The 14,428-nt window shown below is 36.2% G+C and overlaps 1 protein-coding gene across 3 annotated transcripts; it reads left to right on the top strand.

Annotated features, from left to right (window-relative positions):
* The first annotated feature begins 303 nt into the window (after window positions 1–303).
* LOC307172063 (terminal nucleotidyltransferase 4A-like) lies at window positions 304–13,896 on the top strand. Of its 3 annotated transcripts, none has more exons than XM_079894096.1 (13): window positions 304–1,168; window positions 4,059–4,182; window positions 4,765–4,811; window positions 4,911–5,031; window positions 5,667–5,774; window positions 6,007–6,135; window positions 6,382–6,595; window positions 6,843–6,969; window positions 9,009–9,115; window positions 9,240–9,394; window positions 9,962–10,090; window positions 13,060–13,173; window positions 13,668–13,896. In XM_079894096.1, exons 1-13 carry the CDS (start codon window positions 531–533, stop codon window positions 13,812–13,814), a joined length of 2,160 nt encoding a protein of 719 aa, XP_079750222.1. In that variant the 5' UTR covers window positions 304–530; the 3' UTR covers window positions 13,815–13,896. The 3 variants fall into 3 exon arrangements, with proteins under 3 accessions (XP_079750222.1, XP_079750223.1, XP_079750224.1); XM_079894098.1 differs by having other exon boundaries at window positions 348–906; XM_079894097.1 differs by lacking the exon at window positions 13,060–13,173.
* Window positions 13,897–14,428: the final 532 nt, after the last annotated feature.

Genomic DNA, 14,428 nt, shown 5'->3' with positions numbered 1-14,428 from the left:
CTCATAATTCTGTCACGCTATGCTGCTTAAATTTCATTAATACTTGTGAACATAATTACCATTACTTTTTATAACCGTAAAATTACGAATACGTGCTAAGCTCTGTTACAAAATATTATGGTAAAATCACATTTAAATACCAAACCAAAGATACAAAGTATAGGATTGTAAATTATTCATTAAACTGCAAACCTAGAAAATGCTTGCATCACATTTCATTACAGGTTGGATAAATGGGTGGGGAAATGGCAGGGGGTGTGTTCGTTGCTCTTCCAGAAGAAGTTTAAATTCCCAGAGTCATGCGCACTCGACTCGAGATTTCATGTGCGCCATATTGGAATGCTCTGGATTCAACAGTTCGCTGAGAAACGGCTCATGAAAAGGAGCTATCTCGGTTTCTTCAGTCTTTCCCGGGATTTTTAAACTTCTACTCAGCGTCTCACACATTCACGTGAGTCTTGTAGCTCTTGAGGGCGCCTGTCTGCCCTTATGTGAGAGAGTGTTTGGGAGATTTGTAAAGGTAAAGTTAGATGGATCCTCGAGTGGCTTGGATTCAGCCCGAACAGAAAGGACCTGCCAACGCTTTATGGATGCGCGTCTGGGAAACCTCGCAAAGGCGAAACCACTGTCACCCGCTGCGGGTGAACACACCAGCGTTGGCGGCCGGTTTCATGAGGCAGTTAACGCTGGTTCCCACCAACACAGTTTTAAAACCTATTAACAATTTCACCAAACAGCCTTGCAATGATGGTGGTGCCATGAGATCTCCATACGCATGTTCTGGTCCTGCACCTCTTTATGTCACCCCTGTCGAGGTCAACGGTTGTGATTCTTTATCACCTCTGTCTTCAGCGGATTCCGAAAGTGACAGTCCGACATCAGATTCATCATCTACTACTGGTGACGGTATGAGCTCAAATCCAGCCAAAATTCACTTTAACTTCACTGAACATATGCACAATGTCAATAATTGTTTACAACAACAACATTATCAGCGGCTACAGACTCAAATAATGATGGACAACCAGCTTAAACACCACGCAGAACGAAAGAGACATGACAATAAAGCGAGCACATATGGAATGAACCACTTTCTGTCCCACTCTAATGACAGTTATTTAAGTGAGACCCCATGGGCAACCAGAAGATACAGTCTAGGTATTAATGGGTAAGAGTATTTTCATTAATATTGGGTGACACTTTTCACAGTAGTTTTTTTGTTGTTGCTTTTTTAACTTTGCTTAGTGTTAGTAGGTTGATAAGTGATGTCAGTTAGTTGTGCATCGGCCTTTGTGTTGGTGGGGAAAAAGGACTAGGGTACTTTCTTGGTTCTTGCTGTTTAGACATCTATAATAAATGCTGACCCAGATCGGCATTTTGTTTGAAATACTATAAACCAGGAGTAAAATGTATTTAAGTAACTAACTAACATTTGGTCCGTGGTGTTAACTAAGCCCACAAGTCCAAAGCAATGTGACAAACTGATGAGCCTGACAAACAAACAAACAGACAAGCTTAAAGTCCATAAGTTTGGAACTGAATGTGTTTATAAGCATATAACTATTACAAGGAAAACTATGATCAACTAAGGAAAACTTTGCCTCAAAGGTGTAATGTATTTGCCACTGATGCAGGTCTGTATTAGTTCATCATTTTTAGACTACTGAAATATCTTTTGATTCTATATTTAGAGGGTCACAGTGCGTGTACAGTGAAAGTATAAATGTTTTTGTCTCATATAACCACAGGCACAGTTGCATTACCTTTCTTTCACAACCCACAATGATTTTGGCACTAACTTGAACTAACAATGAACAACTGGATTTTTAGTAATTAATAAAGATTCATGAATACTGTAACAAATGTATTGCTCATTGTTAGTTTATGTTAGTTAATACATTAACTAATGTTAACAAATGAGACCTTATTGTAAAGCGTTACCGAAATGGTTAATTCAAAAATGAAAACTGTGATTTTATATTTTACATCTGTAGAATGTCCTGGATACTCTTTCCATATTCTCGATGTGAGCTTTTGGATTCCTAAACGAAACGCTCTTTTGAGTCAATTTATTCCAGTTCACAAAAACGTACTTGTAAAACTGAACTTGCGACCAACTTTACTTAAGAAAAAATCCTCACAATCTCTCTGTGGTGGTTAAAAGATGTTCAAACTGATGTCATTCAAGAGACGAAGCAAATTTTCTGATTTTGATTATATATTACAAATTTAGTTTGTGGATTTACTTTCACCTAACAAGCCTAAATGGAGTTTGAATTGAATTAATGTGGAACCTAATTAGTTCATGATCTGGTTCTCAAGTTTATCTCAGACTAAATGAGTAGGCTATGTTTACCTTACCTACCACATGCAGAAAATCTTTTATTGCAAGAAAACTGCTTAAGACACAAAAGTGACATTTTTACACCCAATTTTTTGAGCAGCTTTCTCCACACCTTTCCATTACTTTAGTGATCTGGGGCCTCATGTACAAAGACTTGCGTTGAATTCATACTAAAACATTGCGTACGGACAAAGCTGTAAATGTGCGTACGCACAAAAAACCCAGATGTATGAATCTCTGCGTACGAAGGATCCCACGCATATTCTCTTTGTACATCCCAATTAACGTAAAATTGAGCGCACATGCACGAGCACAACGCCCCACTCAGTCTCCTCCCTTAATTAAGTCAATTTAAATATGGTAATGAGTCCACTCTGGCAAAAGAAAGCAGTAAGAAAATGGCTAAAGCAAGCGGCAAGAAACAAAACATTACAGAAAGTGAATTGGAGTTGCTACTATCGAAGGTAGAAATGAGAAAAAATTATTTTATTTGGAACTTTGTCCTCTAATAACAAAAGAGGACATTAATAACAAAAGGAAAAAATATGAAAAAATATTTCACTGTTAGTACATCCGACCGTGAGCGTGAAAGCTGGCGTACGCAAAGTTTTTGTGCATACGCAAGATTGATACATGAGGCCCCTGGTATATTTTTTCATTCACATACACACCATTCAAAAACCTGTAAGAATGTCACTTATTCATTATAGCATTGTTTTCTGGCAGAAGCATCTCTGGCCCTGTCCCAATAGCCACACTTGCGGTCTTTGCACTTGACCATTTGTCTACTTGCATGATGTATTTCCTGTATTTGGTCCTGGTGTTCAAGCATGAAGACCACAAGTGTGTGCAGAACTTTTGATTTCCTGATGTAACACATTTACAACATTGTTGTAAAAATGCATGTTTTACAGAGCTTTATTTACACTTTATTACTTTTATTTTAATGTTCAATACTTTAAAATAAATTACATTTGTTTTCAGTAGTCTCTTATAACAGACAACACAATTTAGTAATTGTATAAAATACACAAACTGTGTACCAATAAAGTGGGCAACACTTAATGTTTTGCTACTGAATTAAATGCAATAACTAATTTAGCTTTCACTGTAAAGTTTTTCTCAACATTATGCAATTTTAGGGAACAGGAGTTCCTTAAAGAACCTTTATTTTTAAGAGTGTGCGATAATTCATTATCACCATTGATGGTTCCATGAAGAACCTTTAACATCCATTGAACCTTTCCATTTCCACAAAAGGTTCTTTATATTGTTAAAATGTTCTTCACACTAAGAAAGTAAAGTTCCCTTTAAGAACTGCTGACTGAAAGGTTCTTTGGGGAACCAAAAATGGTTGTTCTATGGCATCGCTGCGAAAACCAGCTTTTGGAACCTTTATCTTTAGAGTGTATACACATCACTTACCGTCAAATACCTCTCTAAAGTGTGGATTTAGCGTGCATTAAGGAACTTTTCTGACCTGAGACAGTCTTGCGCATTTACTTATGCCTATTATGAGCTCAGATGCACACAAGATAAGGAATGTTTTTGTTGTTGTTGTTGTTGTTGTTGTTTTTACACATGGGACAGGCATTTCTGCACCAATGCTGTATATATTAACATAATAGTTATGTTCTGAGATTTTTTTTTCATATCATAGTTCTTCAATTGGAAGCGAGTTGTTGTAAGGACTGTGATGTTTATCTTCCCCCAGCCTGCATGAGGAGATTGTGGATTTTTATCATTTCATGTCCCCACGCCCAGAAGAGGAAGCAATGAGGAGAGATGTTGTCAATCGTATTGAAGCTGTAATCAAAAATCTGTGGCCTACAGCAAAGGTGAGTCCAGCACAGAGAGATAACATGTTGCTCTTTGACATTGGCAGGGGAAAAAAGTATCTATACATTTACTTTACCCCATGTGACTCTGACATTCTGACAAACAATCCATCTTCAAGGCAACTAACAGAGACAGTAAATGGCAAACACAAAGATTCATTAAAGGTCTAAAAAGACTTGAGGTCCTCTTCTGTTCAGATATTTAGGTAACCCCTATGTCAGAAACAGTAGTCAAAGTATGCTAGGAAAGGTGACCATGTTTCAAAAAATTTGGACTGAATGTAAGAGAGCAATAAATCACTTCCTCAACCCATCTAAAATGTTTTGGGGAGTCAGCACTTTTTCAGTGAAGAATTAAACGTCTCGCCAACAGCATGGTTAAGGAGATTACCTCATATATTCCTTCCTTAAGTACAATACTCTCAGGTCTAGTACAGAAGACCTACAAGTTCATCTTAAGAAGGAGAGGTGACATTCAGTCTTTGCTTTTCTTTTGAGTGTCTGTCAAAGATTGCAGTGTAAGCTGCACATACTAGTCGATTGCCAGGTCTAAAAAGGTTAAAGTGCTATTTCATCTTTCAGGTTGAAATATTTGGCAGCTTCAGTACAGGACTTTATCTTCCTACCAGGTATTGTACGATTGTTTACATATGTTTGAACTTGCAGTGATAAATGGATTTTTTTTTTATTGTTATTGTATGATTTTTGTTCTTAATTGCATTATGTAGTGATATTGACCTGGTGGTGTTTGGAAAATGGGAACAAGCACCTCTGCAGCAGCTGGACCAGGCACTCAGGCAGAACAACATTGCTGAGCCCTTCTCCATCAAACTACTTGACAAGGCTACGGTTAGTCATCATCAGCCTTGTTGTTCAGTGAGCACCTCAAGGTCATAGTCCTTGCCTCTTTATAGAAGTACCTTTTTTCTTTTAGTAGTGGTAAGGTTGTTGAGTTCAGACTGAAATGATCAGGGACCTATTAAATGTATATTTTGTACTGCATAGTTGAGCCTGAGTCTTTGCAGCTTACCGGTAGTTTCATTTTAACTTTTTGGACTAGGGAGGAATTTTGAGTTCTGAAAGTTAAATTATCAACGTTTGTTCTCGTAGTAGTATGTGAAGTTCTTGCATTTTTGATTTTCTCATATCAACCATTTCAAAATATTTAAATTTTTTACAAGTTAAACAACAAATTAATGAACATGTAAGCAATGTGGGGGATGACTGTGAATGACAATGGCATTCAAGTGCAGATTCTGTACAGAGCGAAATATTAGTGTCATAATTGCACTTAGACAGAATTTCTACGCTTGCAAACAGGGCTGCTATTGATGTGAAAGTACACAGGGACATCATTTTTTTTTTTTTTTTGTGTGGTTTGCTGGTGATTGTAAAAAATAACAGTAATAATTCCAATACTAATAATGGTCTTCTTTCCAAAAACTAAGAGGAATCAATTTAGTAATCAGTCTTTTTCTGTACAGGTACCAATAATTAAACTGACTGACAGAGAAACAGATGTGAAGGTAGACATCAGCTTTAATGTTGAAACTGGTGTCAAAGCAGCACGGTTTATCAAGGATCATCTTAAGGTGAGAGCTTGCTTTTATTCATTTAAATGAGCATGTTGAGCCCACATTAAGTGCTTGATTTGGTGCTGTTGAACTGAAAACATGTAGCCACTGAATCTTGTGTTAAGAACTGATTTTCATTGATATTGAATGATTAATGTAGCCATATCCTGGCCATATATGAAAATATAAATATTTCTGAGTGAACACACTATGTGCTGCTATTCTTTTATTTCCTCTCTTTTGAATACAGAAATACTCCGTGTTGCCATACCTGATCTTTGTGCTGAAGCAGTTTCTGCTCCAGAGAGATTTGAACGAGGTGTTTACGGGTGGTATCAGTTCCTACAGCCTCATTTTAATGGCCATCAGCTTCTTGCAGGTGAGGCACCAAGAAGAGTATCTTCGTGTTGTGCTTTTATGCATGCCGTTTTCCAGCCGGTGTTACTCTCCTACTAATTGATACCATTTATCCTCATTTTGCATTGAGCCATTTGACCATAATATTATAATGGTATTTATCCCTTGGGAACCTTGATGTTCATGATTGATCAGATATTTAAAACAAATTATTGATTTGGTCATTTAATTGTTACAATAAACAGACATGGTCTTTTGTATGTTTCAGCTCCATCCCAGAATAGACTGCAGAGCTTCTAATATTAATTTGGGCATCCTGCTCATCGAATTCTTTGAATTGTATGGACGGCATTTTAATTATCTGAAAACAGGCATCCGTGTGAGGGATGGAGGAGCGTATCTGGCCAAAGAGGAGATCATGAAGGTCATGGAGAATACATACAGACCCTCAATGCTCTGTATTGAGGACCCAAACTTACCAGGTATGATGGCAAACCACCATAGATCAACCAGTTTTATCCCCTTGCAATGAAGGAAACTAGTCAGTCAAATTGATTGACTTTGATTTATTCTTGATGTTCTGGATGTCACAATCAAAAATGCAAGTGGCACAGAGTACAGCTACAGAATGGCCAAAAAAAAGCATAGTTTGAAAAGCTGTGTTAATGCGAACTGAATTGAAATTAAACTAACCTTAAGCATTTGAACAAATTATTCTCTGTTTGTTAGGAAATGATGTCGGCCGGAGCTCTTACAGTGCCATGCAGGTGAAGGAGGTGTTTAACTATGCATACCTCATCTTGAGTCACGCTGTATCTCCACTATCCCGCTCCTACCCCAACAGAAATATGGAAAGGTTAGTCCCAGATGAGTCCACAACTATTGCTTTTAAATGAAAATTGCTGCCCCAGCCATTTCTGTGCTGCTTGAGTGTTTTTAGCCAATGACTTTTTAAAGACTTAGTTCACCCAACAAAATGAATATGCCATGATGAACAATACTTGCATTCATCTTTGGAACTAAAATTTAAGATATTTTGAATGAAACCTGAGATTTCTGTCCCTCCATTGAAAGTCCTTTTTACCAAAACTTAGATACTTGATATTTCATAAAGAGATCTTAAAAGAATTAAATGGTTTAATCCAAGTCTTCTGAAGACACTTAATATGATGAACCGATTTAATTGAGCCGTTTATTCACATATAAGCAGGCTTGGGAGGGTTACTTTAAAAATGTATTCCGTTACAGTTACAAATTACTTCATAAAAAAAGTATTCAGTAACGTAATCCAAGTACTATAATATGAAAGTAATGTAACTGATTACTTTTGGATTACTTCAAGGTCACGTATATAAATAAAGTAAAAATAAAAAAACTTTTATTTATTAAGAATTTGGCCTTAACACATTAACACAGGCCTGAATATATATTTATGTAAAGGGCTATACAGACATCTAGTGGCTAATGTATGGTATTACAGATTATTTTTTATTTTTAACAAATTTTTAACTAAAAAATAAAAACACATTTAATTTTTTTTACACAATCTACATATTAGTTTATTTTAAAATAGGCCTACATGTTGACTAAAGCCGTGATCTTTCTTAATTTGCCTGACTGAACTTGTGGCGTTGGCAGTGGGAGTTCCCCTATGTTACCTAGACAGCGAACATCCCGTTACGTGAGAAAATATTAAGAAAGGACATTTTGGGTACTAAAAAAGCTACCCTCCGAATTTCTACAAAATAGCAGCGGAATTTCCATGAATTAAAAGCGATTTTACCCGCAGGCAGCGTCGTTTAGCAGCAGTAATTCAATCTGCATCTGAGGAGATTGTAGACAGCTGTTATTTGCACATGCACCAGCGCGTGGCACACGTGAGTCATTACTGGCAACAGAACCAGGAACTACTGTATAATCAAGCAGCGCTTAATGTGTTATTATGCCAAAATAATTATTTATATAGTTTTAAATGAAACCATTGTAATCCTGAAAGTATTCCCCCTTTTTTCAAAATGTAACTATAATCTGATTACTACGTTTTTTGACGTAACTGTAACGGATTACAGTTACTGGATTTTTGTATCCTGATTACATAACGCCGTTACATGTATTCCGTTACTCCCCAACCCTGCATATAAGCATTAAATATCGCACATAGAGCAGTGAGCACATCAAATATGTTACACACAGAAGCTTCCACTTACCATATTTGGTGTGTGCATCATTTGGGTTGAGAGTGACTGATAAAAATGTAACTATCCCTTTCACTTGTTAGAATGTTAACATGCTGTGAAATTTTACTATCCTCTATGTAAAATCACTTATTTTCATTTTTGTGGCTAGACAGTGGAGTAAGAACTTATTTGTGTTTTAATTTTTAGCAATTTCATGTAAATATTGGATATTGTCCTGCAATGTGACTGTCCTAATCATGAAATGCATCAAAATTAATGTTGTGGATATTGAGCTCATTTAAATATTTCCATGATCTCATTGGAGTCTGCGTGGCCATGAATTTACAACTGTACATATATTGCATACATTTAGTTGACAATTGTTTATATTGTTTTACCTCTCATTATTATTATTATTATTATTATTATTATTATTATACATTTATGTGGAATTACCATGGCATGTTCATTCATTCAGTCCTGTGATGTCACTCTGCTACATTATGCTTAATGCAAAAATGATTTCCATTGTTATTATGTAGCTTAAAGAATTATTACTATAATATTGTACTATATATACAGTAACTACCAATGTTGTTCAATATCTTATTTTACTTCACAAATTAGTTTTTGGTTCTTTAACATGAATCGTTCTGTGCATTGAAATCTGTCAGCCTTATTTTGTTGGAGAAATAATGTTTACACTTTCAATCTCAAGCACATTGGGACGTATCATTAAAGTGACCCAGGGAGTAATTAGCTACAGGGAGTGGATCATTCAGCAGTGGGGGAACAGACACAATGCCAAGATGATTGACATTAAAAGTAAGTCATTTGAATCACACATAATTTTTTATGGAAAGTATTTTTTTTTTTTTTTTTTTTTTTTTTTTTTATGCTTCGAGAACGAAGGCCAAGTTGATTTTGACAATGTTTCTGGTCATTTTAGTCCAGAATGTTGTAGACTTGGAGAAGACCTCAAGTGAGAAGCAGCAGAGAGACTCCTCATCACCACTCAGTGCTGGTTCACCTGTGTCCCTGTCCAGCCTTCAACAGCACTCTTCATCATCTTCCTCTGTGTCCTCACTGTCTGGGAGTGACATTGTAAGTTCCTGGTGTAGTTTCTTGAAGGGAACTAGATATGAGTTCCCAAGAGAACTCATTAAAGGCACATGTCAGCACACTTCTGCATTAAATCCAACAAGTCAACTCATACAAGACCATTAAAGAGAGTTTACCCCTTATGAAATTTCTGTCATCATCATTATTACTTACCCTCAAGTTGTTCCAGACATGTATACATTTCTTTCTTCTGCTGAACACAAACAAAGATACTTTGAAGAATGTCTATAACCAAACAGTTGATGGACCCCATTGACTTCCATAGTATTTCCAATTTTTTCCCACTATGGAAGTCAACGAGGCCCATCAACTGTTTGGTTACCTATATTCTTCCATAAATCTTTCTTGTTCAGAGAGAAATTCATTCAGGTTTGGAACAACTTGAGGGTGATTTAAATGATGACAGAATTTTCCTTTTTGGGTCAACTAACCCTTTAAGTTTGCCGTCATTACATTGGCTTTGTAATTTGCTAAATTTACATCTGCCATTTGAGGTTGTCTTTTCTTTATCTCTCTCTCTTCATCTGTCACTATCTCTTTCTCTCCCAGGATTCTGACACACCGTGCAAAGCTTCAGTTCTTCATGAATTCTTTCCAATGTCCTGCATGACTGATACCAATCAGAAACCACAGAGAAAAGCAAACGCATCTGGAACTTTTCTGCACTCTGGAAGTCAAGTAAGGCCAACATTCCTCTGATTTTTATTTAATTTGCCCAGTCGATGGCTGCGCTCGAAAGCTTAGGCAGCTGACTTGATGCCTCGCTGCCCTATCAGGCAATGACTTTGAAGGCAGCTTTTGCGGACAAAGGCACCTCGCAAAAAATTATTTTGGACAGACTTCTGAGGCAACAAAATAGAGAAAGCTTTGATGAAAACTAAGAAAATATTTGATTACTAAAATAAAAAAAAGTTCACTAGAAATTACATCAAAAGTGGAAACAGTTGGTCAAAAATGTACATTTACACACAAACTGACCACCAACCACAATTTTCAGACGCCATGTTTATTTTTGCTAAACTGTCATAGAATTAAATGCACAGTAGTGTGGGATATCAAAGGCAGCGAAGGATACATTTATGCTGCCTTGATCTATCAAATCTATCAAATTAAGGTATCTCAGTACAGAATGTGGCATGACTATTGGATTTGTATGTGTCTTGTTGCCTTCCTACCTCCTTATCTTGCCTGTGGAGGCAGCATTTTTCAGCTTTCGGATGCAGCCAATATGTCTCTCAGCAACTTGACTCACATCATCCACCATGTTATTACAGGGTTCGTACGTTTTGAAAAAACCTGGAAAAGTTATGGAATTTGAAAAATGTAAAATTCCAGGCCTGGAAAGGTTTTGAAAAAATAAAAAGACCCAGAAAGTTTTGGAAAAGTCATGGAATTGTTTTTAACACAGCAAAATATGTGATTAATACAAAAACTGTTTAATAAAAAAAAATATTTCGCGTTGTCTTAACGTTCTTATATTCGGGCGGCATAACGTTCAGTTCACTTCCGATTCACTCACTTGTTGCGATGTTGCTTGAGGCGAAGTCGGTGCTGACAGAAATTTAATTGAAATGCCAGGAAAGTGTCGATTTAACAATGTCTGGCTTCACTTGGAAACATACAAGACATGGCTCGAGAAGGTCCAGGACCCGAGGAAAGCGAGATGTGGACTATGTTCTAAGATAATTGACATCTCTAATATGGGAGAATCAGCGCTAGCTAGCCATGCTAAAGGTGCAAGCACCAGTCCTATGGATTTATGTTAATAAATGTCTAAGGAGTTTTCAGGGTTTGAGGCCATTTTTAAAAATATTCTTGTTTGCCGTAACCCGACCGACCCTGTCAATATAGGACCGACCCAATTAATTTTTTTTTTTTCCTTTTAGTCCGTCCGACCGACTTGCCGGTTGTAACCGACCTATTTATTTATTTATTTTTTACTCTTCAAACAACTAATACAAATGCAATAAAATTATATTAATTATATTTTAGTAAGTATTGTGAATATAAATTGCCCATAGGCCTACATACAAACGTAGGCTACGCTCTTTCTTTTAAATAAAAACCCGTAGCGTCATCTGATTATAAGGGCTGTAGGCCTATATGCGAAATGAAACCGAAATCGCGACACTCAGATCCACGAACCTGTGTCGCGGTGTGAGAAAGCAGATCTAATGCTACCACATTAGCACATTAGCACATTACTATTGGGCAGTTCCAGTGTTATGGACGTGACATTTGCAGTCAAAACTTGAAATATAAATGATCAGAAAATGCGTTTAATGCTAATATATTGAAACGTCTGTTTATACATGTTTTTACATCCATACGCCCTTAATAAAGGAGTCCAGACGTTAGAAAAATATCAGTTGGCCTATACACATGCGTTTTATATTTAATATGAGGGAAATACACTTGCTTTACGGTCCGGGCATGACACAAAAAATCTTTAACTTTTAGGTGGTAAAATATGTTTTAGTAATTCTATGAGTTGCACTGCACAAACCAAAAGTAATATACCCACCGGATGAAGAAGGGTTGGCTCTCCATGGAACATAATATATTCTTTTTATTTTATTTTTCATGTTCGCATTTGAGGAAGAAACAATGTTACGGACGTGACCGCTCTGTGAACGAGCAGTTCACGCGCCGGCGCCTCCGTGTCCTGATTATATTGCCTGCTATATTTATTCTTATTTATTAAATCCAGGCAATTGGTTGATGAAACATTGATTAAAATTAAGATACAATTAATACAAAATGAAATTCACTTTAAAGAAAGGCTTTCTACAAAAACAAACTTAAATGAAGTGGTCAAAATCATGTCTGCCCACTCCATGTCTCCCGATATTTTCGGGATCATCTTATTCATGCTTTTCACTTTTCATATAGGCCAATCAACATACATTTAAAAAAAATATATATATTTTATTTAAACATGAATATGAAACTAAATCGTTTTTTTAATGACTGGGCTACAACACAGGCCTATTAGCTTACAGTATAGAGAAATTTAATGTCGGAGCGTCTTGCCTCCGTATGAAATGTGCAATTCTCTCTGGCGCGTTCACTGCTGCGAAGATCGCCAACTTCATCTTTGACAAAAAACACTTTTTTTTTTTTTTTTTTTTTTTTTTTGACCTACTGACCTTTTTTTCTCTCTTTTTTTTTTGGCTGTTATGGCAAACCAAAATATTATTTTTACTGTGTCAGCATTATTTAAATAAATATTTATTTTGTATTAAACCGTATTGCTTGTTCATTTATTTTATTCAAGATATGCTGTGGTAAATTTGAACATGGATTTTTACTCTTATTTCACATGTATACACAGACGTTTTATGGAACATTAAGTCATGAATATTTACCTTTAAGTCATGGAAAAGTCATGGAAATTTAATGGTTAAAATGTGTATGAACCCTTAATAATATTGAAATAACTGCTTTTTTTATCTGGGAGTCGTCTAGATTTTAAGCTGTGGCAGAACGGGTTATTTATATGAGCATCTTCCTCCTTTAACAGCCATTCAAAGGAGTCCTTATGTTCTGACAAAATACATTTTTGTTTGTTTTAAGTTGGCCCGTGGAATTCCAGTTGTGGTTGTATTTACCCATGCACTGTTTTGTATTGCCTCTTCCTGTTTCAGTCACACCCATTACCCAGCAAACAGTGTATGGATGGTTTGACTCATATGAATGGAGTACTCCATTTGTCTCCTGTTTACTCCAGCTGTTTACCCAGCCAGAGTCACTACACTAATGTAAGGGACACTAATGTAATATGTGGGTTTTTGCTTGTTTGTAAGGGTTTTAACCTAGTTGTTTTCTTTCCCCCCTCTTCAAATATCCCATTGTCAAAGATGGCACATAAAATTTCCAAGTAGTTCGAAAACAAGGCAGTGCTTGATGTAAAATTGTGACTACACATTGTGTTATTTTTCATAGACTTGCTACTGGAAGTAAATACTGGTATTACATTACCAGGACTCAAATTTTGGAACCTGACCCAAACAAACTGCTGCTATTTAGTTACAGACTGAGTGATGTAGAGTTTGATGTTGTTTTCAGTCCTTAACAGCATGTTAATGCATTTATAAGTTTGCTGTTAAATCTATTTTTAAGTTACATTGAATTTATTGACCATCCTAGTTTCATTTTTATCAGTCAACATAGGTTGTTTGTGTTGCCTAAAGTATTGATAAATGCTTACTGCTGGCTGGTATCATACTTAAAATACTTGTATATATTGTTTCAGAATGGCCAGAGGTTAAAGGGGCCTCCACACACTAATTGTTTAGAGCATAACATCGTGCATGTTCCCAGAGGCCATCATCCTCAGTATGGCCGTAACAGCTGGCGTCGGCGTCGAAGGGACACTGTTCCCATGAGCCTCAGCAGATAGTGCCAACCACTTGTCTACCACTTCCACTTCTGCCCAAGATAAAGGATGTGGGCCACAGACCTTTGTTTTCCTAGGTCAAAGGTAGCACTTCTGATTAAGATGGGCATCATCTGAAATTGCACTTTGATTTGTTTTGTCTAGTGCTCTTCCTGTGAGTAAATGTTCCTGTTTTCATTTGTACATATTCCTTCCTACTTTTTTTTTTTTTTTTTTTTTTTTTTGTATGACAGTCTGATACCTTTTTTTTTTTTTTTTTTTTTTTTTTTTTTTTGTTAACTGATACTTGTACTTTACTCTATTGTTATTGCTTTTCAGAATATTTTTGATAACCGAAATCTTGTTACGGGACCACTAGGCTGTGATTGCTTTTGTACTGTAAATCTTTACGTAATATACTATCTTTGTGCAATATATTTTTATTTTAGTTCAATTTTAATTTTCTTAAATTTAATGTAAATTGACATTACACTATGGATCACTTTGTATGTACATATTATTTTATCATGTTCAAATCCATATCACAACCAGTTTTATTGTTGGGATTGTGGATTTGTGCATGTTAAAATCTTGTGTACTACATATTACTTGCTATCTGCTGGCCTTTCAGGCATGCA

This window comes from Squalius cephalus (genome assembly GCF_949319135.1).
Source record: "Squalius cephalus genome assembly, chromosome: 15".
In the NCBI taxonomy this organism is placed as follows: domain Eukaryota; kingdom Metazoa; phylum Chordata; class Actinopteri; order Cypriniformes; family Leuciscidae; genus Squalius; species Squalius cephalus.
This window is presented reverse-complemented; position numbering and strand designations above follow the sequence as displayed.